The 27,420-nt window shown below is 36.3% G+C and overlaps 2 protein-coding genes across 2 annotated transcripts; one reads left to right on the top strand and one right to left on the bottom strand.

The window, feature by feature from the left end:
• Positions 1-1,862: 1,862 nt before the first annotated feature.
• LOC133320598 (uncharacterized) lies at positions 1,863-7,465 on the bottom strand. The gene is made up of 2 exons (XM_061529249.1): positions 2,918-7,465; positions 1,863-1,982 (listed from the first exon to the last, which is right to left on the bottom strand). The coding sequence occupies exons 1-2, from the start codon at positions 7,463-7,465 to the stop codon at positions 1,863-1,865; spliced, it is 4,668 nt and encodes a 1,555-aa protein (XP_061385233.1).
• Positions 7,466-18,934: 11,469 nt separating this feature from the next.
• LOC133320599 (uncharacterized) lies at positions 18,935-25,418 on the top strand. Its single transcript, XM_061529250.1, has 2 exons — positions 18,935-19,020; positions 24,935-25,418. The coding sequence occupies exons 1-2, from the start codon at positions 18,935-18,937 to the stop codon at positions 25,416-25,418; spliced, it is 570 nt and encodes a 189-aa protein (XP_061385234.1).
• Positions 25,419-27,420: the final 2,002 nt, after the last annotated feature.

Genomic DNA, 27,420 nt, shown 5'->3' on the forward strand with positions numbered 1-27,420 from the left:
AGATTTGGTAATAACTCCTTTTTGCTGATTCGCCTGAAACTAACCGAAAAAATCTATCGCTTTGATGAACATTAATTAATAAATAAATGATTATTATTTTTCTGATTTATTTATTTAGAATAACAATATAATATATTTTTTTAATTCTGTTTTTCTGCCTCTTATACATTTAATTAATCATTATTGTTTTAAATTAATTTTCTCGTTCTTTTTAAAACAAAACAAAACAAAGTTCAAGTCAGGTTTATTTCATAATATAATGTACCAGGTATTCATAAAGCTCCAGAGTACTGTGCTACGATTTGATACGAGATTTTTATGTAAAATAAAAAAAAAGTATATTGATCTCACTACAGATTAATGTATCATAGTATGGGAGTCACGTTCTTGATAGCGTTGCATACTAGAAGATCAAATTTAAGTATTCTGGTTTAATTATTAGGACGGCCCACTGTGGCTAATGTTCAATATAAAAAAGGAGGCTTTTAAGGTATACATAATATGTAGTTACAAAATGTATTCCTAAGAAGATTAAAAAACTTGTTTTTTTACATTTTCTTTCAATAATCGGAACAAGAAAAATGATTTAACTTATAGTCTTCTTAGTCTTAGTCTTAAATATTTATATATATTTTTTTTATATATTATATGTATATATTACTCCTTCCTTACTTACTTCCATTGTATTTAACTTTTATTTACTTGTTTGTTTCCTCTTGTTCATTAGGATTTCTCAGCACTTTCAAATGCTAATGTCATTAAATTATAGTTTGTTTCTTTAAAACTATTTGTACGCTCTTAAAATTCCTAAAACCTTAAATTAAAAGAAGAAAAATGTTTAACTTTAAACACATCATTTTCTTTTATGAAGATTTTCAATATCTTACAATTATAATTCCGTGTAGAAGACTATAAGTTAAATCATTTTTCTTGTTCCGATTATTGAAAGAAAATGTAAAAAAAAAGTTTTTTAAACTTCTTAGGAATACATTTTGTAACTACATATTATGTATACCTTAAAAGCCTCCTTTATTTATATTGAACATTAGCCACAGTGGGCCGTCCTAATAATTAAACCAGAATACTTAAATTTGATCTTCTAGTATGCAACGCTATCAAGAACGTGACTCCCATACTATGATACATTAATCTGTAGTGAGATCAATATACTTTTTTTTTTATTTTACATAAAAATCTCGTATCAAATCGTAGCACAGTACTCTGGAGCTTTATGAATACCTGGTACATTATATTATGAAATAAACCTGACTTGAACTATGTTTTGTTTTGTTTTGTTTTAAAAAGAACGAGAAAATTAATCCAAAACAATAATGATTAATTAAATGTATAAGAGGCAGAAAAACAGAATTAAAAAAATATATTTTATTGTTATTCTAAATAAATAAATCAGAAAAATAATAATCATTTATTTATTAATTAATGTTCATCAAAGCGATAGATTTTTTCGGTTAGTTTCAGGCGAATCAGCAAAAAGGAGTTATTACCAAATCTAGTAGTTAAGAAAGTGGAGACTCGAAATAGACTTCACAAACTAAAGGCATTTGTCTAAAAATAATATCGTTATTTCCCAGCTTTGCAAGTTAAAAAGATTTTTTTTATTTCTCGTAGCTCCAACGCTACTCATATCACCTTACCAGGAGAACATAGATCTTTGCGGGTGATTTTACACTATAGATTGAAAAAAAACCGATATGGGACAGATGAGTTTTATTAAATTTATATCTTTTTTTTTTTTGGAGTCGGGTTGAAAAATATTAAGTGATGAAATACATGTGTATTTCATCACTTTATTACATGATTGTAGATTAGGGTAGGTTAATTCGACGATCCCCCGGGGGCTGTCAACTTGTGGTGGTGGGGGGCTTGAGTGCTCCAGTGATCCCCAGGGCTTTACCGGCAGGTACTACCATACCGGACGGATCTGGGGTGAGGGGATAGACTAAGAGCGACACAAGCGGTGTCTAAATACATAGTTTCACTGTTATATTTCTAAAAATGACAATTTTCCATACGAACATTCATCACCTGTTTTTACCCCAATTTTCGCAATAAAAAGTAGCCTATGTTCTTTCATTCCTAATAAAGTGTCTAAATACAAAGTTTCACTGTTATATCTTCAAAAATGACGATTTTCCATACGAACAGTCATCCCCTCTTTTTACCCATTCCCCCATTTTTTGCCATAAATACCAAATTTCATCAAAATCGGTTCACTGGTTTAGGCGTGAAAGCGTAACAGACACACAGACAGAGTTACTATCGCATTTATAATATAATAATAATAATAATAATAATAACAGCAATAATAATAATGATAAAATATTAGTATATAGTAAAATAGTATATAGTATAATAGTATATAGTATATAGTATGGATTTAATTTTTTGTTTTTTTATTTTGTTTTTAATTATTTAATTTTTTATTTTTTATTTTTTAATCATACATGAAGTATGAAATATTTAATGAGTAAATAAGAGATGGTTTTTTATTTCTGCCTTTACTTTATAAAACTACCTGTCTATCTTTACTTTTATTTACTTTTTACTGGATAATGCACGTTCCTTTAAAAAATAAGTTTAAATTTAAAAACAAATTGTGAACCGTAGTTTCAAGTCACGTTTATTGCGTACTAGCTTTTGCCCGCGACTTCGTTCGCGTGGACTTCAGGTTCGTCCCGTCTAGTCTAGTAATAAGTAAGAAATACGGTAACTAAGCACTGCAGAGCCCTAATCATAGGCCTATAGGTAGCTACTGCAGTATGCTCCTATAAACTACATTTAACGATCTTTTTCCTTCAGCATAAACATGCAGATTCTTCGTTTTGGAAACACGTGAGCAAGCCACATAGAGCTGACCGTGAGAAAAACATGGCGTGCCCAAATGTAGGCCTGCTACCTTCAAGGTTTGACCCTGCGATTTGTTGATCGTCATTGAAAATGCGACTTTTAATGGGAACTGCAGGCGTTTAAAATTGAATGGCAAGTTGTTGGGTATGATTGGGATGCGCGGTATAAGAACATTGTCTCCCTTGGCTTCTCCAGTTAAAATTGTAGCCTTCACTATATGCCTTCCTAATTCGGTAACTCGCAACCGAGTACCGTTGCATAATCTTGGCGCACCCAGGTTACGCATTAACAAAACGGGTACACCTACCTTTAATTCCAACTTGTGTGATGGCACCCCGGACAACTCTAAAGAGTTTAGGAACTCTACGGGATAACTTGTAGTGTCATCGGATGACATAACTGTGTCAATGGAATTATACACTGATGTTTCGCTGTTTATTTCGGCCAAGATTTTTTTATTTATTTTCGCAACAATCTGATTTTTTGGTGCCAATATGGTTCTTTCACACAACCAATTTTCGTCAAGAATATTTTGTTGCAGATTCGGAAAAACTTGTTCAATAAGTTCGTTTTCTGTCTCCACAGCATGACAAAATTGCTGTGTGAAAAGAACCATACCTACTTGGTCGGTGTTTAGGTGGCCTTCACCAATTTCTAGCAGTTTTTGAGCATATGCTCCTGATTCGACATCGCTGAATAACTGGACTCGCATGTTAGTGGTAAGATAAAGCTTTTCAACTTTAGACCACAGATATGAGGCTTTTAGACATGCGTTAATTTCATCTGCTGCAGTGCCTCTCTCGATAATAGGTAAAGTCTGTCTAAAATCCCCTGCCAATAACACTACCACACCACCCATCAACTTTCGATTGCTGTGAATATCTTGTAGACAGCGATCAAGCGCCTCAATGGCGCGTTTGTGTGACATAGTGCACTCGTCCCACACGATCAGCATACATTGTTGCAAGAGGGCGCCACGGGCACTGCTCTTACTGATGTTGCACGTTGGGGTTTCTTCGCTCGCCAGATTAAGAGGTAATTTAAAAACCGAATGTGCCGTTCGTCCACCGCTCAGCAATGTTGCAGCGATCCCAGAGGAAGCCACCGCTAATGCAACTTTACGGTCCTTACGAATTTTTGCTAGAAGCAAATTAAGCAAAAATGTTTTACCTGTACCGCCCGGGGCGTCAAGAAAGAAAAGGCCGCCTTTGTCAAGCTCAACTCGTTGTAATATTTTGTTATAAATGTTTTTTTGTTCGGGTAGCAGGCGTGGTTCAGTTTCGCTGACCTGAGCGTCTAATAAAGCAATATCGTAGCTTAGCTCTTTGATCAAATCGGTCGACAACTCTCCTCGACGCTCTGGTGTAGGCATACCGAAGTCAGACAATTTCTTACCGGAAATCGTTATTATTTTGTCCTCTATATGTCTCAGTGCTTCATTGAAACATAGATCATTGTTGACTTGATCCATCCTTTCAAATCTTTGCAAGATATCCTCCGATAATGCAGATTTATACTTATCCCATAGTTGAAGAGGATTGGATAAACCGCAAGTGCATATCAATATTGCAAATAGTTCTCTTATTTGCGAAGGAGAGCGACACAGCACTGCCTCTTCCATTGTGGCATCCCAGTGGTTGTCATCTTCCAACAACCCCAACTTCTCACACGCTTGTCGAAAAGTTTGAAGTTCTTGGCCGTCAACTGTTTTTAGATCCAAAAAGCTAGTGGGGCCCTGTACTACATTCAGCAGCATTCGCAAACAGTAACATTCGAAGTTACTAACATGCACTGTGTAAATGCGCCCAAGAGCATCTCCTGCCTTCACACCTGGCCAGCCGTCGACAGGTGTGCCTTGTAAACGACGTTTCCATTCTTTCGACGACACGTTCCATGTATAGTAGCGGGGTACGTCAACATAAAGTAATGTTTTTGCAAATGCGTCATTTTGGCAAAGCAGGAAAAATGCAGTTAGTGTCGTCTTAGGTGGTGCGGCCATTCTCTCTCTAAAATTGTTTTCAGTGAAGTAAATCCGCTGACCATTAGGCAGATGAACCGCAAGGTGAGTGACTGTTGGGTGTCTTTCATGCAGAGGCAGACCCAAGATCCGCCACGCTGCTTCGTTACTACTAACATATCTACCGGCTCGATACGTTTGCACCTCATCTCTCGGGTCAATATTAACATTCCCTTGCTGTCGAATGTTAAAAATAGCCTGGTCGCTGCCTTTGTTTATATATTTACAAATATATTTTATCGCCTGTACCGTATTGCAGAACTCTACATTTATGTGACAGTTATAAATTTTAGACAGAAGAGGAGAATATGGGACAATCCAGCTATTGTCAACCAATACTTCCTGTGTTCCACCTCGGGTTTTTAGAGTTATCGTACGGCCGCCATCTCCTGGTGTTCTACGCCTGTACAAAGGATAGCCTTTGTCGTTAGTTTGAGTATCTTTCAAAAGCGCCCTTGGATACTTTTTGGTGCATTTTCCTTCTTTCATGCATGGTGATGACGGATTTAGTGCACCACAGGGACCGTGAATCATATTTTTGGTTACAGTATCGTAGAGTTTTCGATCACTTTCTGGATTTGGTATCTCCGCACTTATGACTTCATCAATTTGGTTGGGGCGTAATTTTTCCGTCAACCACAGCAGTAAGTGCACGTGAGGCAGACCTCTTTTTTGCCACTCGATCGAGTACATGAAACACTTCATATCTCCAAATATTTTACCTTTTGTAAGTAGAGCAACCAATTTTTGTACTTTTATTTTAAATAACCTGGCTGTTAAGTCATGTCTGTCTGTTGCATTTTGACCTGGAATGAGCTCTTTAGTAATTTCTGGCCAAGCGGGATTACATGTCATTGTAATAAACAGATCAGGCCTCCCGTAGTTACGCACGTATGTGAACGCATCCTGCGTGTACTCATGAAGATATCTCGGGCTATTTACAAATGACGATGGGAGTATTACCAATTGACCCAAATTGTTTGGATCTAAATCCGCATCATTCCTGACCGCGTCTTGTAAATGTATATAGTTTTCTGCTCGCAGTTTTGTTTGGTTTAAAGCAATAAACCTTAAGCGCTCACTCTCCACTTTGACATACATGTCCACCAAAAACTGAAGCAAGAGAAGCCTACATCGAAGCAATAAATTAAAATTGTTGCGACGTACCATCATATGATATGCATAAAAGTCTTTGCACGACACTTTTTTGTTCGGTATAGGCTGTTTTGTAACTGGGTTTGTCTGAGGAATATCAAAACTGTACCCCTCTTGTCCTTTCCAAAAAATTATCGGGTACTCGAGAGCATCATAAAATCTATGAGTGTCCGGAACTCTAGTAAGCCGGCCATCGTGCGCCTGAATAACAATGTCCCGAGACGCAGTTTGTTCAGTACTAACTACTACGGCAGCTATTTCGTTTGTGGTCGGGGCATTGAATCGTCTTTCGTGTTCACCACGTGGTACACGATCTGGGTGTATCACGACCTTGTAATTATCGCTAGTCACTCTATCTTTAGCCATTTTAAATTCATGCACTAAAACGTTGTGATCATGTAGAACTTTTTGTATTTTTTGAACTGTGTTTCTTTCCACACCTGGTACGTACTCAGAACGCCTATCAACTTGTGCTTCCTCATCACCCATGAAATAAACTTGCAAAAATTTTGGTTGCGTATTAGCAGCAGGAAGCAAAGAGCCAATTGTGTGGTATATTTGCCCTTGGATTGTAAAAGTCGGGCAAAATCCTGGCATCGACACAATGTTATCAGCTCCAAAAGATGTCATATGGAAGCATGTATTGTATTTTCTTATGTTTTTTAAAAAACGGCGAGACTCATCTGTTTCATTTGAAAAAAGTTCTTTAAGAGGTTCAACACGCTCGTCTATTGAAGGAAGAACTACTTTTCCTCCCGAACAACACATGCCTGCAGCTTCCTCTTTCCATTTAAGAGCACCGCAAAATCTGCATTCTTTATTCATCGCTTCTATTTTTATAAGCTTGTGGCTTTCGTAATCAAGAGTTTCATCGTACTCAAATGCAGCTTTATCAAATACTCCCCACGCGTTTCTTGTAAATATTAATCGTCGCTGTTGTGCCCTTTCAGCAACAGCGCATCTGCAAGCTTCAGCAGCTTCAACAGTTTCAGTAGCTCTTTGGGACCCTATGTAAGTCGCTTGCTGAAGACGCCGAGCTTGAGACTGTTCGGGTGTCTCAGAAGCCCGTTGAGATGCCAGATATTCAGCGTTCTGTTGACGTCGAGCTTGAGACTGTTCGGGTGTCTCCGCAGCCCGTTGAGATGCTAGATACTCAGCATGCTGTCGACGTCGATCCTGGGACTGTTCGGGTGTCTCAGAAGCCCGTTGAGATGCCAGATATTCAGCGTTCTGTTGACGTCGAGCTTGAGACTGTTCGGGTGTCTCTGCAGCCCGTTGAGATGCTAGATACTCAGCATGCTGTCGACGTCTATCTTGGGACTGCTCTGGTGTCTCAGCAGCTCTTTGAGCTGCCTCACGCTCTGCTTGTTTAAGCCTTCGCAGTTCGGCTTGTGGAAACGTCTCGTTAAGTCTAGCTACTTTCATAGTTCGAGCTTTATTAGAGCTTTGGGAAAGATTAGACTTACGCTTTCGCGGCATAATTCTTAAGTACGTGTTGTTTCTATACTTCCAAAAAATACAGTACGGTAGTTATTGTTATGATTGTACTTTAATGCAATCCTTGCCTAATTAATTAACCTATCTATATAGTAATTCAATTATCAATGAAGTAATTCGTTATAATTAACCTATTTATATAATTTGTTATAATTAACTGTAAGTAACCTATCTATATAGTAATTGAATTATCAATGAAGTAATTCGTTATATAATTAACCTATTTATATAATTTGTTATAATTAACTGTAAGTAACCTATCTATATAGTAATTGAATCATCAATGAAGTAATTCGTAAAAATGAAGTATCTTTTTGTACGTGTAACTCCTAACCAAAAAGAAACCTGGCAATAACTAATCTTAGGCCTATATTACTTAAAGTAGGCGACCATACGTTTTTATCAAATCGCTAGTGCCTTGAAAATTCGCAAAACGGACACAACCGTCAACGACGTCTGCCCTCACGCGTCTGCCCGCGTTCGGGTCGCGCACTCAGCGATGAGCCACTTCTTCCCCACCGCACCTACCCCGCTCCCCCCACGCCCCGTTCGCCTGGCGCCGCTGCCGGTATTTATCACCGAAACGGTATTTATCGCCGAAATTGCTATGACTCTGCATTTTAAATCTGTGATATCTTCGAAAATATTTATTTAATTTACATGCTGTAAAAAGCCATATTGATCTTTATTAAATGCACAATGTATTTAAGATACTTAATTGGATAAGGATTAATACTGTATTGCTTAAAATCGCTTCGTAAATAAGCCATTATTTCTCGTACAAAGTAAAGGATAAAAAATGGTTATTGTGGGTTATTCCTAAGAGATAAACATATACCATACATAGACCTTTTTAAATTGTACAATACTGTAGTAAATTGTTTTGATCTATCTTGTAGGATTCAGTCAGCGTTTGCAATGTAAGCGCAAAAAATGTGGTTTTTTTTACGACCTCACATTAAAAACCTCAAAAATTGTAGCCTATGTGTTATTCTGATGTATAAGCTATATTGTGGTAAAGTTTCATTCAAATCCATTCAGTAGTTTTTATGTGAAAGAGTAACAAATATCCATACATCCATACTTACAAACTTTCGCCTTTATAATAGTAGTAGGATTATGAAGTACCAGGTGTTCATAAAGCTACAGAATACTATTACACAATTTGCTACGGGGATGCTACGAAAACCCAGAGAATTGGTTCTACGATAAACATACAAATATGCATTTCAAAGGGTTAATAGTGCAGACGTTGTGACAAACATGCATGCACGAACTAAGGCGAAACTATATTTTAGTGTCGGCTATCATGAAGAAAGGAATTCCCGTTTTCAAAATTAAATCAAACTAAGATATCTAAAATCAGAGAGCATAAAGGGCAATTGTATCAGGCTTACTGAAAACTAATGTAAAAAACAATTTTTTTTCTTCTGAGATTTTCTTAGACATACATTTTGTAACAATATATTTTGTCAATCTTAAAATTCTGCCTTACATACATATCTTGAAAACTATGAGCAGTGGGTAGTCGTATCAGTATTGTATACAAATCAGAATACTTAAGTCTGTTCTCCTAGTATGCAACGTTATCAAAAACGTGAGTCCCATATTATGTATTTATACGTAACTATAGTCAGGTCAATAAAGTTTTACTTTTCACAGCAATCATGAAACATATTGTACAACTCCTTCAGACTTATGAAGTCCTGGTTCCCGCACTATGAAACAAACGTGACCAATTTTCGAAGTTCTGGTGATTCCTTTGTAGCAAGCAACCATGATCAATTGACAGACGAGATGAAAATGAAATCATATACATATTTTCTAATCAGAAAATACATATATGTCGAAGTACGGTCCAGGCCGTGGTTTTTAAAAAGAGTGACGCCAGCATAACTGACGTCATCAATGACTTTATTCTTAATTGTATACCAACATTGTTGTGACTACACTTACACAGGTGGCTACGCAGGTGGTTATGCGGCTAACACCTGATTATTTCAACTACCCACAATTATTAGTTTTTTGAATAATAAGAACTACGCCGTTATATATGTTTTTTTTTTCAGTAAATTTTAGTCAAAATTGATTAAGTGTATATTTCGAAGTAGAGAGACGAAAGTGGCTGTACGAACTTAGTGCCTTATCATTTATAGAAAAAGAAATGCCCGCTTCGAAAGTAAATTTTTTTTTATTGGTCTCGTACCGCAACTCATAACATCGTACCAGGGAAACATAAATCTATGAAGGTGATGTTTCACTATGAATTGAGAGTGAAATTTGTGCTATATGAACATATTGGGACGGACGTGTGTTTTAAATATTTCATATCAATATATATTGATATTTATTTGTTTGTGTGTGTTCGTGTGTCATGGCCTAATTTACATTAATAAGAGCTTATTTATTTATTATTTTTTTCCCGTTATTCTTATGAATATAATTTTGTTCTTGTGATATATAAGTTTCTTTTGCGTGTTCCTGAAATCTTGCATTATGGAAGTGAATTTTGCTTTCATAAAATAATTTGCATTTCAGTTCAGTATTGCATACAAAACATGATTCCTGAATTAATGTTCATCTGTAATACAAGGTTATAAGGTCAGGGTATATAAAACTATCAAGGTGACCTTTCTCCGCTTTAATCTCATGCTTATGTTTGCCCGTTGTTTAATTTTTTTGGGTAATTTAAGTGTTGCATTTTTTTTTTAGCAAAATGATTTTTCTTTAAAAACATAAAAAACAAAAGAAACTTTAATAAGCTAACATAAGAAGCATATATATAATATGTATTTCATAACTTTATTACATGATTGTAGATTAGGGTAGGTTATTTAGACGATCGACCTCACAGAGGCACTCCTTTATCTTATACCTTGAAAGATTTCAAGTTTTGTAGATAAAAAGGATAAGAGATCATAAATTCTTAAAATTAATTTAGAGTCATCTCAGAGTCTCAGAATTCCAAAGCACCGAGAGAATTTTTTCAGCTTTGTCTAAAAAAGCCTGATTATAAATATAAATTATAAATACGTACACATTTACATACATATATACTTATATATTAATATTATACATAATATCTCTACAAAATATTTGAAGCGTAGTAGTACTCTTTTCCTTTAGTGACTTTACTAGTGCCCTTATTACTAAAATAAACGTGAGTACCTAATAATATCTTGCATTCACATTCATAGACGATTCACGACGAGCAATTTTTTTATATTCTCAAGGTATTTTTTTTTATTTTGTAAACCTTGATCAGAAAGGAATTTTATACAAAAATAACCAATCGGACCATACTTTCTACAAAAAGAATTAATCCAGAAAAATTTCAATGTAATTTTCAAACTGTCTGTTTAATGCAGAGATGATTCTCAATAAAAATAATTAATCAATCTAGAAAAGAAAAGTCGATGGATCTCCTTCACAAAGCTGATTTTGATTTATTGATTGATTTCATAACACCGCCGCAACTCACTAACTAACTCACTAACATCTTACCAGGAGAACATAAAACCAAGCCGATGATGCTTCACGGGAAGATAAAAGTGAAACTTTTCATTCATATGTATTTATTACACATTAAACTTATGTTTGTGGGTCGGTCATTATTATGTTTCTGTGAGCTTGGGCTGACTGGCTTTATCGATTTTTCATCCTATTGCTTTTAAAATGTAGTGATTCACAGCGATACGCTAGTCACAATCAGCTGACTCTCACTGCTATGGAATGTCTGCCTCCATCTGCCGCTAGAAGATTGAGGTCATAATTAAAAGAAAAAAAACAAATATTTACAATTATCTCTACTTGTACTATGTATCAGTCTAACATCGTATTTGCCATTAAACTTAATAAATACTCCATTGCATAGTAATTTCATAAAAAAAAAAAATTCAAACAAGAAAATTCAAATTTTCGAGAAAAAGAAACAAAAAATTCAAAGAAAGTTTTCTGAACCATTGCCTCTCAATTTATGTTCTCCTGGTTGACAGTGTTATGAACAACGTGACTGTTACGTTCTGTTACCTAACTCGAAACATCTTACCAGGAGAACATAAAACTGTGTAGTTAGTTCTATAGTGTGCTTTTGCTACGAAATACTCGTGTCTTATGATTTCCTGGTTTCCCATCCGCTGAGATAAACGTGACTGACTGTGGCTTGTTTGTTTGTTTGTTTGTTTGTTTGCTTGCTTGTTTCGTTTGCACAACAAACTACGTGAAGTTTGTTACGTACGCGCTACATATTATAAAATAAATGAACATCGCCGGGGCAACATCGTTGTATGGATAAGATATCATATAACAAGTAACGCCGCTGACTCCGCGGAACGAACCCCAAGCCGTGTGAACCAGAAGATTCCTGATACCAAACAAGCTATGGAATGGGATTGCTATCCTAACATCGGGGCAATCATGTAGTTTTAGGTATAGGTTATAAGTTTTAATATGTAATTTTTATTATAATATACATATAAGTAAGTTTCGTAGTTTTCCTGGAACCTCCGGTTGCCACCTTATATAATTAGTTACTTCTTTATTTGGTGACTGGGGAGTTGGTTTAAAACGTAAAATAAACCGTTTTGAAATTTTGTGAGTAACTTTATTTTATAAATTTAAACTACTTACTTTTTTTAAAATAATACTGTGGAATATTTGATTATTTCATAATAGAAGGCAAATTTCGTCTCAACTTCCATATTAAATAAATAATAAATTAATGAGAAAATATTATCTCCTTGAAAATCATCTGCTCACAGGCATTGCATTTAAATGAGGGCTTGCGAAAAAAAAATTGTCTCAAGTATCATGAAGAAAAGGAATTCCCGTATTCCCGTATAATTAACTCAAAAAAAGGGTGAATAAGACCGAATGACAAACTCCAAAATTCTGTTTACCACGAGACTTCACATTGGCTCCTTTCTATAAATAAAATGATCGTTTTAAATCTTTAAAGACTTACTAAATAATTCTTTAAAAATTTTAAGGATATTTTCACTATAATATTGTTTAACAAAGTTTTCTAAGTAGATCTTAATCCAACAAATGACAACTAAAAGGATGTGCAGTCTTGTCAATTTGCAGCTATTATAAGTTTCGAATTACTTGTGGTATTAGAAATCGGTGGCGGGAATAGGGGTTGTTTTATTTCAACAAAATTATATTCATTTATACGTTGAAGCAATCGCATGAAAAGCTTCTTAAAAGCGATATCACATGGCATAAAGGGCAATTGTACCAAGCGTGGTGGTTTCAGTGTGGTCATAATTTTATATTTCTTCACAACTGGAAAAATACATATGTGAATATACTTATATATATGTTCTCTTTGTTTTCGTAGTATTCTCGTACCACTCTCGTAGCATTGTGCCTTAAGATTATGAATACCTAGAACTTCATTTTATGAAATAAAGTTTGTTTCTTCGTAGTTTTTTTTTCTTATGAAACGAATAAAACAAAGAAAAAATATATATTTTTAAAATTTTAAAAACTATAAATATACTTTTATATATAACAAAACATGTATATGAATGATAAATAATAAAAATAAATCAAAAGGGTTATACGTAGAAAAAGTGAATTGTTTGAAATATACATACACAGATTACTTTCAACTAAAGCAGAAAGAAGCTTGTTTCAATAGTTATTCTGTCTGGTGACTCTGAGTTCCCACTGAATTTACTATCGGAACATAAACAGAACAAGGATATTCTATTATTTCTTTTATTTCGGTTTAAGGAGTTTGACAATGTGTAAATTTTAATGATATGAAGTGTACATTGAAGTTGTACGAGTACATATTCTTATGAATTCTTAGATTTCGAAGCGTCCTCGTATCAATTGATACCATAGTACTTTACCTTTATAAAACTACATGGTGCTCCTTACTAAAGGTAGTCTGTTAAAGTAATCGTAAAACACGTCACGTTTCTACATCGCGGTATCAGTTAACACAGAATGTCTGGAGGTGTTTTAGTTCATATTGCACATAAATGTAATAAATAAATAATAATAAATATTATAATACTAAATATAAATATTATAATATATTGTAATACTAAATATTGTACTAAAATCCTAAATATTAAACAGTCTCAAAATACTAGCTATAGTTTGTATTCGCAAATTTTTGTAGATCTCCGAAATGGATCTGATAAACACGTCTTATTATGAACTAAACGTGAATATTGGCTTCGAGATTGCCATGACAGCGTCGTGACGCCACGAGAGCGACTTAATGCTTTTCCTAGTATAGACTCTATAGTTACTTTATTGAGTAATTGGCCCCATGCTGTAAAGAAAAAAAAAAAATTCAAATAATTTAATCTAGTAAAATTTTGATATGGTTTTGAAAGCGTTTTTGGTTTTTGGTTTCTGAAAGTCATTTCAAACAAGCTAATGATGTCAGTAGCAGAAAATTTTGTAATAAAATAATTTCAAAATAAAATCAACTATTTAATCATTTATATTTTGCATTGTATTTCGAGTCTTCAATCCAAATTCTTTCACTCAATTAATATTCACGGCTTAAAAACTACTCTTTCCAAATATAACTCAAAACTTGTCCGACGTTGATAAATTTGTTAATTTGTAATTTTTTTAATCATACATAAAGTATGAAAATATTTAACACCTAAATAAGATTCGGTTTTTTATCTTTATAAAACCACCTGTCTTTCTTTATCCCTATTTACTTTTTGCTGGATGATGCACGTTCCTTTTAAAACAAGTTAAAATTTAAAAACAAATTGTGAACCGTAGTTTCAAGTCACGTTTATTGCGTATTATGAAGTACCAGATGTTCATAAAGCTACAGAATACTATTACACAATTTGCTACGGGGATGCTACGAAAACCCAGAGAATTGGTTCTACGATAAACATACAAATATGCATTTCAAAGGGTTAATAGTGCAGACGTTGTGACAAACATGCATGCACGAACTAAGGCGAAACTATATTTTAGTGTCGGCTATCATGAAGAAAGGAATTCCCGTTTTTAAAATTAAATCAAACTAAGATATCTAAAATCAGACAGCATAAAGGGCAATTGTATCAGGCTTACTGAAAACTAATGTAAAAAACAGTTTTTTTTCTTCTGAGATTTTCTTAGACATACATTTTGTAACAATGTATTTTGTCAATCTTAAAAGTCTGCCTTACATACATATCTTGAAAACTAAGAGCAGTGGGTGGTCGTATCAGTATTGTATACAAATCAGAATACTTAAGTTTGTTCTCCTAGTATGCAACGCTATCAAAAACGTGAGCCCCTACTATGTATTTATACGTAACTGTAGTAAGGTCAATAAAGTTTTACTTTTCACAGCAATCTTGAAAAATATTGTACTACTCCTTCAGACTTATGAAGTCATGGTTCCCGTACTATGAAACAAACGTGACCAATCTTCGAAGTTCTGGTTGGTTCCTTTGCAACCATGATCAATTGATAGACGAGATGAAAATGAAATCATTCATATACATGTTTTCTAATCAGAAAATAAATAATAAAATATTTAATTAATTAATATAATATTAATTGATTTAGATTATAATTAATCAATGTTTTTCAAATACACGTATGTCGGAGTAGGGTCCAGGCCGTGGTTTTTAAAAAGTGTGACGCCAGCATAACTGACGTCATCAATGACTTTATTCTTGATTGTAGACCAACATTGTTGTGACTACACTTACACAAGTGGCTACGCAGGTGGTTATGCGGCTGACACCTGATAATTTCAACTACCCTCAATTATTAGTTTTTCAAATAATAAGAATTACACCGACATATGTTTTTTTTCAGTTAATTTTAGTCAAAATTGATTCGAAGTGGAGGGACGAAACTAAGTGCCATTATCATTTATAGAAAAAGAAATGCCAGCTTCGAAAGTTAAATTTTTTGTACTGGTCTCGTAGCTCCAACGGAACTCATAACATCCTACCAGGGAAACATAAATCTATGAAGGTGATGTATCACTATGAATTGAGAGTGAAATTTATGCTATATGAACATATTGGGACAGACGTGTGTTTTAAATATTTCATATATTGAATATATATTGATATTTATTGATATTTATTTGTTTGTCTATGTTCGTGTGTCATAACCCAATTTACATTTATTAGAGCTTATTTATTTATTAATTTTTTCCTGTTATTCTTATGAATATATTTTTGTTCCTATCATATATAAGTTTCTTTTGCGTGTTCCTGAAATCTCGTTTTATGGAAGTGAATTGAATTCATAAAATAATTTGCATTATTTTCAAGTTCGTAGAGCAGTGGACGATCATCGTTCAGTATTGCATACAAAACATGATTCCTCAATTAATGTTCATCTGTAATACAAGGTTATAAAGTCAGGGTATATAAAAATTTTAATTATTATTATAAAACTATTAACTATTATTATTTATTATCACTAAGGTGATCTTTCTCCCCATTAATCTCAAGCTCTAGTTGGTTTGTATAATTTTAAGTTTCATATATTTTTTTATTAAAATTATTAATAAATGCTAGATTTATTAATAATTTTATTCAATGCTTCCAATTTGCGTGTAACTTAATTATAACTGTAATTAACTGTATGATGATAACTTTAATAAACTCAGTTTAACGTATGAGAAGAAATGTGGGAAAAATTCCTCTAGCTAAGCTGTATTGGTTGCATAACACCAACTCATAACATCCTACTAAGAGAACATACAACCGCGTAGGTGATGTTTCACAAGGGGGTGGAAGTGAAACTATCTATCTATATTTAATATAGTCTACTTGTTTGTGTGATGGTTGTCTTTTATGTATGTGTAAGTTTGGTATGACTGGCTTGCTAGCTGGCTCTTTGATAATTACGAATATTGACATCGCACTATTATTTATTCTTACTTCAAAGTTAAATTCATAACGAGGGCAAAGTGGACAGAAAATTCAAAATAGTTTAGTTTTTCCCTGAGTTATTCACTAAACACAAATTGTATTCAAAATTTTGAAGCTTCTATATAAACTAGAAGCGCCTTACAGTTTGGATGATGGGTCAGTCAGTGAATGAAAAAATTTAACAAAACTAAGAACTTTGTCTAGTTGTAATGCTTGAGCTACTTTTTTCTTGCTTACCAGAAATATAGGCGTCAAGTTTAATGCGAAATGTACTTATAGGTCGAAAATGTCCCGAAATAATTTGAGAAAAGTGTAATACGGCCATGCCGCTTTTTTATTTTTGCTCGACTTGGCGGTTCACTATCGTACAAACAGGTAAATTTTACAATTCATTTTTCAGACAATATCGAATTTTATCTATAGTAACAAAATAGTTTTAAATCCAATCACCACTTCATTAAGTCAATATATATTTTTAGTTATAATTATTTAAAATAATTTAAATTGTGATATTCTTGATGATTCTAAGCTTAACGATATTTATATTCTAATATTTATTGGAAACTCTTATGATGGTTAAACTAGCGCCATCTGTATATTTGTTATAATAGTGTAAATTAATGTTAATAATGTTTCTGTACAGTAATTTAAATGTCCAAATACTTGACAATTGGTTTTATAATTTATAATGAGAGCTTCTGCATGTTTTACGTAATGTTCAGTGTTTTATAAAAAAGCTTGGATCTACGATAATTATCTAACTTCACGTTTAAATTGGCCTTTCCTCGTTTATGATTTTAATAAAACCCTTTTGTCAAAGTTAGATGCAGGCGTCATAAAGATGTTGAAGTTGTGGCTCGGGCTCGCGCTAACGGCTGATTCATCGGCTTTATTTAGGGATCGCAATAGTTTTGGGATGAGTCTAAAAAGGCCATCGGAGCTCTATAAACACCTGAGAGTTTCCAAGAGGTACATCTTGGGGAAATCCCAGGATGACGTCGTTACATCGCTCCCAAAAGACAAAGATGCCCCAGAGCTAGAGTCAAGGCTTCAATTCCACAAGCAGTTTATGATAGGAGCGCAAAGTAACAGAGTAGGGTTAGGATCAAGTAGGAAGGTCCAAGATACGGATATATTGAAGTCTTTTATTCGACAAGACGAGAATGATAAATATAAGATCCATGCAATAAGTTTAGAAATGCAGAACGAGTGGTTAGACATAGGAGATTTTTGCATCCCATTAGCACTAAAATGGCGCACCTTAATCCATGATTGGTCGCCAGCATTGCTAAAATTCTATCTCAATGCATTCCAGATGACTCTCCCAGATCAGAGTAATTTAGTAAGATGGGGTAAAGGTACCGAAAAGACTTGCTATATCTGTGGGAAGGCAGTTGGAACTGCTAGGCACTTGTTAGTGGGATGTAAGGTACTCCTCGATAGCGGTCAATACTCGCGTCGTCACGATAGGGTTCTGGAAATCATACGTGAAGCGGTTAGTGTTTCGGTAGCCAGAGCGCAAAAAGGAATAACCACAAACGAGCGATCAGTAGGTTTTGTGAGAGAGGGCATTAGGACTATAAAAACAAATGTCAAGCCTTACTCCATCCTTAAAGCGGCTACGGATTGGACTATAATGATGGATACGTGTGAAAAACAATACAAAATCCCCGAGGATATTTGTGCGTCGGCCTCCAGACCGGACATATTCATGTATTCGCGAATCTTAAAGCGCGTTGTGATGATAGAGCTTACGGTTCCTTGGGAAACCAACATCCCAAAGACCATACCATCAAGGTCAACAAATATTACGAGCTCACAAACGAACTCACTCGAAATAGGTTCGTCGTGGATTTATATGCGGTAGAAGTGGGAGCGAGAGGTATAACGGCTAAATCTCTCTACAACCTACTAAAAGACTTGGGCCTGTCCAGAACTCACATCAATTCTTTCTTGGAACGTACTTCGAAGGCAGCCCTAGTAGGTTCTTGTCAAATATGGTTAGGTAGGGAGAGGAGCTTGGACAGTGGAGGTGAGCGTTTAACGCGCGTTAGTTAGGGGCCCCTTAAACCTACACCTGGGTCGCAAGTCCCAGGCGCTGTTAAAGCTCCACTCCCTGCAACGCAATGGACCCGGCACCCGCACGGTGAATCCATTGAATGCTAAGAGGTTTCGTCTCTTCGTCTTATGGAAACTCTTATGAGGGAAACTAGCGCCCTCTGTATGATATTGTAACTTACCCTCACCTAAAAATGTTACCTTTGAATATTATAAATAGGATGTAAGTGCTAGACTGGGGGATTTCTGGTACGAGTTGTGGAGCAATAGACATCTAAGTGGAAGTACTGCCTTATTTATTTTTAACAAGTCAGAAGTATACGGATCGTTCGCGAGATATCCTGTCAACTGGAAATAATGAAGATGAACCGCTGCCACATGTCACAAAGAAGCCTGAAGAAAAAAGAAACAAGAAAACCTCTCCGATCTACAGATACCTGAACGTTTAGACCACCTGGAGAAAATGATTGAAGTTACTAGCCAGTGTGAGATGGCAACGCAATTACAACCTGGACCCTATACAAATAACAAGGAGATGCTGAAGCTCAAGTAAGAAGCTTAAATATGATGATAAAAAAAGAGCTTTAATATACAACATGACAAGCAACTTGGAAGGAAACTCTCTGCTACGGTTTGAACACTAATAAAACATCGATGTGACCTGGAGCGAGTGGAAAAGACTTTTCCCTCTCAAGCGCGGATTCGCTGCGAAACTACACGACATGGTTGCAACTAACAAACGTCAGGATGCACAGGTGATACTTTTATTTTTCAAAAAGCCAGCTCTTGGAGAGTCATGTGAGTTAAGTGATCATATAATCTGCCACGTAATTTGAAAGCTGGAACCCGAGGCACAGGTTCTAAAGCCACCGGTTCTTAAGATACTTAATTATTTAACGGATACTATAGTTGAACCCTCACAATTAACAAATAATTTAACTTTTGATAAAGTTCAGGGCCTAAATGTTTTTCATGTGGACTCACATCGTCCCAATGTATATCATCCCAATGTAGGGAAAACGTCCGATGTAATAATTATAATAAAATTGTTCATAAAACGGAATATTGCAGATTTAAAAAGTCCGATCACTGTGGTAAAGTAGGTTATGAAGAGAAAGACTGTTATTTTAAAAATCTATCGGCTCCAAATAGTTCTTATGTCAAACCTAACAATAAATTCGATGAAAAGAAATCTAAATTGTTAGCCCGATTGATGTGGATCACCAAAATTTCGTAAAATTATTATTGCTAACGGTTTTAAATTGACTGCATATATTGACTTTAATAATACTATAACAGTATCAGCGGCTCTAAAAAATCAATTTAAAATATAATATATGTCAAACAAGCATAAAAGGTTATGGGCGTCAAATTATAACACCAGAAGGTGAAACTCTATAGTAGCTTTTGAATTTTGAATTTGAACATAGATGGCGTCGGGGCTAGCACATCGGTTTTGATAGTCTTGTGATAACCTACAAGACACCGACATGATAATAGGGCGGGCCTTTAGTGAATTACCGGGAATATGTGTTATGATAGCGACGGATACTTTAACATTTTCCTACAATAATAGCACTGTTAATATGGAACTACCATTTTCAAATCATAATGACGTCCATCTATCAAAAATAGAATTAAGGGTACCTCATGACCTGAAAATTGTTAATGGATTAATCAAAATTTTAGTTTATACGGACCAATTTGTCGACAATATGTCGATGGTGTTCTGTGAAACTTGAACGGTCTGAATATAGGTGCCTTGGTAAAGAAATTGATATTCCAGAACAAATAACTGAAATAAATGGTAACCGGGGGTATATCGACGTAAACGACTTAATATATTAACCGATAACATTATTTGCTACACTTTGCATTACTCGAGGTTCTGAATATAAATCGGGTAATATTAAAATCGATACAGATGTGTCAAGATCGGACCTAGACAATCTTCAAAATCTTAAATAAATTTGATCATTGTTTTGATGATCATGCAGGGGTAGGAGATTTGATATAGAAATAAAAATTGAACTAACCACTTAAGTTCCCTTTTATCATCACCCGTATCGTATGTCAATAAAAGAGTGATGAATTTTATGCTGAATAAGTATAGATTTGAATTCGCTTCCTCATTATCAACGATATTTTATTATTTTCAAAAACTATCCCGCAGGCGTTGGAAAATTGAGAACTAATTTTGATTTTATTGAGCAAATATGGTGTAATATTGCGTCGGGACAAATGTTCATTCTTAAAAGCAAGTATCGATTACTTAGGTCACATCATATCGTGTGGAGAGATCCGACCATAGCCAAATAAATTAAAAGCACTAAATGAATTTAGAGAACCAAATAATATTCACGATTTAAGAAGATTTATTGGGTGTAAGCTGGTTACTTCCGTAAATTCATTAAATCTTTCGAGAATAGAATTCGTCCGCTATGTATTTTACTACGAAATACCAATTGTGGAAATGGGGGGAAGAAGAACAAAATTCGTTTATTGGTATAAACGAGCTTTAAAATCTGAACCAGTACTGGCTGTATATAATTCCGAACTTGAAACACAGTTAAACATATATGCATCAAGTCATGGAGTTGGTGGTATTTTATTTTAAAAACAGTTGAAAGGTGAATTAAAACCTATAGCATATTTCAGTAAACAAACCACATCCATAGAACAAAAATATCACTCGTATGAACTTAAAGCAATGGCAGTTGTGTTTAGTATTAGAAAATTTCGTGTATATCTCTTGGGTCGACCTTTTAAAATATTTACCGATTGTCAGGCTCTCAGTAGTTACCAAGGATAGGACGATGATGGCTAGAACTACAAAGTTACAATTTTGAAGTGCAATATAGACCAGAAATACAAATTCGACACGTAGACTCGCTGAATCGCAATGCTCTACCTTTACAACATATTACAACAGAAAATTGGATTATAGCAGTGCAAAATGATGATCTTGAATTACAAGTCATTATTAACATAAATAATTATGAATATAAGGAGTTGTATCTATTAAAAGACGGTATTCTGCATAGAAAAGTAGACGAGAATAAAATCGCAAAAATGTTTCATGATAATGGTCACATGAATGCAACCAGGGTTATTGAGATTGTTCAGAGACAATATTAGTTCGAAAAACTAAAATGATTTGTTACTAAATATGTGAAGGTATGCATTCCATGTCAATTTGCCAAAAAAAAAAACCATTTGGGAAACGAGGCTTTTTAAATCCCATTGAAAAACGGAATATTCCGTGGCATCTCAATAATTTGGTCCCTTGTGTAAATTCGTTAAACCAAAATTGTTACTTATTGGTAGTAATAGACGCTTTCAGTAAATTTGTTTGACTGCAACCTGTTCCTAATACTTTTACAATTCACGTAATACATACAATGAATTTTCTTACGCTCGTTTTCGGACTGCCTACTCGACTAATAACAGACCGTGGGAAGGCTTTTACCAACCAAGAGTTTTCAAACTATTGCACCCTTAAACAAATTCGGAATATATTAAATGCAGTTCCCTGTCTAAGAGCAAATGGGCAAGTCGAACGTAGTAATCGCACCATTCTTCAATCATTAACAGCGTATACTGGTGAAAATGAGATAGACTGGGAACAATTTATTCCATAAGTGGAAAAGAGGCATCCATTACAGCATAAACAGCAGTACCCAGAAATGTCCTTTAGAATTACTATATGGATATAAGCCTCGATTTGAACTGCATTTTATACTGTAAAACAAAAAACAAAACTCAAATATCCGAGTTGCGTTCTCAAGCTCAAAAAAATAATATTAACGTTTCTATAAAAAGTAAAGAGGGGTACGATAGAAAAGACTTAATTATACAAAATTCTTTTAGGCGATTTAGTACAAATTCAGCGTAGCATAATAATAATAATAAAAAAAGGATCACGATGGAAAACTTGTCAACAGATATGCCAGATTTTATAAAGTTGCAAAATATATGATAACGATCATTATAGGGTGACATCCTTGAATAAAGGCGGATAAGATATTATAATGTTATAGCGGGGGACAAAATGAAAAGTTTCTAATACAACATGTTAGTAGTGGTGATAATACGGACAAAGAAAGTTGAAAGAAATAAGTAAATAATGGTGCATGGTGTAGGTAGATATGATGAAGAATTTTAACCATCAAATGTAATTATTTTCGAAAATTATTTATAATTTTATTAAACCATATTAAAAACTGACTGTCAATATACAATTATTACATAAAAACGATGAAACGAACAGTAAAATATATACTAGTATGTATATACACAAAATCACTTACCGCGTACTGTTCCAGATTTCACATAAAACGACGCACAAAATGAATTTAAACTTACTGCTTGCACTAAAACCCACATACAAAATGAATCTAAAAATTGAAACTTTACATGGACTACATGTACTACAATAACATGCTACCTACAAGTAAAAAAAAAGTACTTGATTATGTAAAGTCATGAATTAAAAGAATATTTGAATTATCGTTATAAAAATATATGTATATCTTAAATTAATATAGAATTTAAATATAAAATATTTAATAAAAATACAAAATATTTAATACAAATAATTAAATACAAATGTCATTATTCTGTATAGTGAATCTAATGATGATGATATTTGACTAAGAAAGAAAATGTTTCAGCTATCTAATGTAATTGATATTTTTCTTTTCATCAAAGGTTAAATCCAAAGTAAATCACTTACAATATGGAGAGTAAGTGATATATATTTACGCTTTATAAAGTGAAAATTCAATGTGTAATCATAATAATGATGTTAAAACATAATTGAATATGTTGAGTCGCATACCATGCAAGAGTAAAAATTATGAAATACTAATACTTGGCAAAAATTTGTTAATACCAAGCTGGTGTGTCCCATGGAAATAAGAGTTCTAACTGGTTTGTCCAGTATTAAAAGCATCCAGGGGTGTCCGGTGCTAAGAAAAAGAGAATCCATGTAGGTGTGTCCCATGGAAATAAAATTAATTAATCCATATTGGCCCTATCGTGCTTTCCGCTACTGGAGTCATTCCTAAACACTCACACCAAAGTCAAAAATTCTGGATTTACCACCACTCGCATACATCACCATGCAAAAAGCTGCTATTTTGAATACCTGTCGAATAGTACGTGAATTTTTGGAATCTGTTAATGAGTTGACTGACATTTTCACTTCCCAGAAACACTTGGTCACTGACCCGTGTGACTGGAATATTTGCCCCATTATTAGGGAGATTAATATTTTAAAATAAAAATAGTTTAAATAAATAAAATTGAAGAGTATCATGGTGTATCCAGTGCTAAATAAAATGAATAGCCATGATGGTGGGTCCCATGGTATTGAGATCAAATTGTTTTGTCCAGTGAATAAAGTTCTAAAAAAAAGGGCTTTATGGTGTGTCCATTATGATAAGTCCAGTGCCAAGTTAAACAAGAAAAATAGCCATGTTGATGTGTCCCATGGAAATATAATCACTCTTGTTTTGGTTTTATAAGCATCCTGGTGTGTCCGATGCTAAGAAAAAAAAAGAGTCCATGTAGGTGTCCCATGGAAATATTATCGAATTGGTTTGTTCATTGATCTAGTTTCAAAAGCATCTTGTGTGTCCGGTGCATAAAACAGAAATAGATAAATTAAGGTTTATTGAGAACTTTGTACTGCTGTATTGTTATAATTCTATTACGAGGACGTAATATGCTGTCAATATGGCCGATCGTTTAATTAATTTTTTGGGGAATCTTCTGTAAAGTAGCACATTAATATCATGAAGTTTGTACTATACATGCAGTAAAATATTTTTGGAAAATAAGTTGTTATTTACAGTTATAAAATTTCTTCAATAAAAACAACCTCAATTTTTGATTCTAGGACTTTTACAAACCTGGAAATTGATATTTTAAATTGTAACATAGTTCACAATACCATTACGAGGTCGTAAATTTGTGAATCAGGAAAGGCCGAGTGTTAGTTATAATTATTTAAAATAATTTAAATTGTGATATACTTGATGATTCTAAGCTTAACGATATTTATATTCTAATATTTATTGAAACTCTTGTGATGGTTAAACTAGCGCCATCTGTATATTTGTTATAACAGTGTAAATTAATGTTAATAATGTTTCTGTACAGTAATTTAAATGTCCAAATACTTGACAATTGGTTTTATAATTTATAATGAGAGCTTCTGCATGTTTTACGTAATGTTCATTTAAATTTATGGAACACTTATAGGAAACTAACGCCCTCTGTATGACATGTAACTTACCCTCACCTAAAATGTTACCTTTGAATATTATAAATAGGATGTAAGTACTAGACTGGGGGATTTCTGATACGAGTTGTGGAGCAACAAACATCTAAGTGGAAGTACTGCCTTATTTATTTCTAACAATATGTACAAAATTTCTATTTAATTATTGTCGGCTAGGTATGCGTGTTCATATTGTACGGGACTACGAACAGTTGTGGTTAGCTGTCCCGTCACAGCGGCCAAGAGAATAAAAGAGGTTAAAAGGCTCCTGGTGGGCTGGGTTTCGGCGCAGGTGAGGCTGCTGGAGCCCCGACCTCTAAGGTGCTTCCGATGCCACATTGGGGACCATGTGAGCGCTAAATGCACCTCGGAGGTGGACCGCAGCGATCTCTGCTTCCGCTGTGGTCAACCCGGTCATAGGGCTAGTTCGTGCACTGCCCCGCTGCACTGTGATGCATGTGCAGCCGCCGGCAAGCCGGCTGACCATCGGGTAGGGGGCAAGTCCTGCTCCCCTCCCGTCAAATCCAGGGGCAGGGGTAAGTTCTCTGCCTCCAACGTTGACTCTGCTGTTGTTCCCGCCGCCGTTGCCGCAGTCGCCACCACTCCCGATACTGCTGCTATCGCCGCTGCCACCACGGAGGAGGCCGTGATGGACTGTTAATAATGGCTCCATTACGCATACTTCAGGCGAATATTAACCACTGCGCTGCTGCTCAGGATCTTCTGCTCCAGAGCATGGCGGAGTGGTCGATAAATGTCGCTGTAGTCTCAGAGCCGTACTTCGTTCCACCCAACGATCACTGGGTGGTGGACCTGGATGACTCGGTGACTATCATCTCGTCGGCTACCAATGGCACCCCGACCCTAGAGAGGCCTCAGAGAAGCAGGGGCTGCGTTGCTGCTCGGTTTGGAGATATCGCTGTGGTGGGCGTTTACTTCTCTCCGAACCGATCTCTCTCCGAGTTTCACAACTCCCTTAGGGATTTGGTTAACGTCGTTAACGAGTTCCGTTCTCTCACTGTGCTCGTCCTAGGGGACTTCAATGCCAAGAACTTGGCTTGGGGTTCTCGGCTCACCGACGTACGGGGTAGGATGGTGGAAGACTGGGCTTTAGAGACAGGCCTCGTTATTCTAAACCAGGGTTCTGTGCCTACGTGCGTGCGGATGCAGGGTGAGTCGGTAGTGGACATCTCGTTTGCCAGCCCAACTCTGTCATCGCGCGTCGTTGACTGGCGCGTCATGGAGGACGTGGAGACGTATTCCGACCACCGGTATATCCGGTTCGACGTCTTTGCCGAGTCCGAAGACCCGCCGGTCAGGCAGGCGCCCTGTGGAACGCGATGGGCCCTGAGGCAGCTAGACCGAGAGTTGTTTCTCGAAGCCGCAATTGTGCAGGCCTGGGTAATTCCACCAGAAAGGCCTGCCGAAGTCAATGAGGAGGCAAGATGGCTCCAGGACGCCATGTCCAGGATGTGTGACGTAGCGATGCCTCGGGTCCGGCCAGGTCAGCGCAAGGGGCAAGTGTATTGGTGGTCTCGGAAACTGGCTGCTCTACGCGGTGAGTGCATCGCAGCGCGACGCCGATACACCAGGCACCGCAAGCTCCGCATTCAGGTTCTGGACGCTGAAACTAGACAGGCGGAATTGTACGAGGAGAACAGGGCTGCGAAAGCTACTCTCAGGGTGGAAATCCGGCGGGCCAAAGACCAGGCCCGCCAGGAGATGCTGGAGAGTCTGAACAGAGACCCGTGGGGACAGCCTTATCGAATGGTGCGGAATAAACTTCGCACCATGGCTCAACCGCTAACTCAGACACTTCGGCCGGAGGTGGTGGAGGCAGTGGTGAGCACATTATTCCCCCGACTGCAAAGGGAGTACACCCCTCCGACAATGACTCCGCAACCTGGAGTGCCTTATGCGGATTCTGACGAGGATGACGACAGTACTCCGGTGGTGACCGAGGTAGAATTGAGAGCAGCGGTGCGGCGATTGGGCACCAAGAAAACCGCCCCAGGACCTGACGATCTGCCTGCTAAGGCATGGGTCTTGGCGTCGGAGCCTTTAAAGCCTCGACTAATTGGTCTCTTCAGTGCATGTTTGGAGAGGGGCCAGTTCCCGCTGTCTTGGAAGACAGGTAAACTGGTTCTCGTGAGGAAGCCGGACCGCCCTGCGGACTCTCCGTCCGCGTACCGGCCTATCATGCTGCTGGATGAGGTGGGAAAGCTCTTCGAAAGAATACTTTCGAACCGCCTCGTCGCGCACCTGACCGGCAGAGGGCCGGATCTAGCAGACAACCAGTTCGGTTTTTGCAAAGGGCGTTCCACGGTAGATGCAATCATGCGCGTGAGGGACCTCACGACGGGGTCTGCAGTGGCCAGAGGGAGGGTTGTCGTGGCGATGTCTCTGGATATCGCAAACGCCTTCAACTCGCTGCCCTGGAGCTGCATCCTAGAGGCACTCCGATATCACCGGGTGCCTACCTACCTCCGCCGTGTAGTCGAGGCTTACCTGATGGAGAGGTCTGTCATCTACCCTGGTCAGCGAGGCGAGTGGAAGCGCAGAGATATGTCGCGCGGTGTTCCACAGGGCTCGGTTCTGGGCCCGCTCTTGTGGAATATTGGGTACGACTGGGTGCTGCGCACCGACCTTCCCGGAGGCGTCAG

The sequence above is a fragment of the Danaus plexippus genome, unplaced genomic scaffold (assembly GCF_018135715.1).
Source record: "Danaus plexippus unplaced genomic scaffold, MEX_DaPlex mxdp_38, whole genome shotgun sequence".
Taxonomy (NCBI): Eukaryota; Metazoa; Arthropoda; class Insecta; order Lepidoptera; family Nymphalidae; genus Danaus; species Danaus plexippus.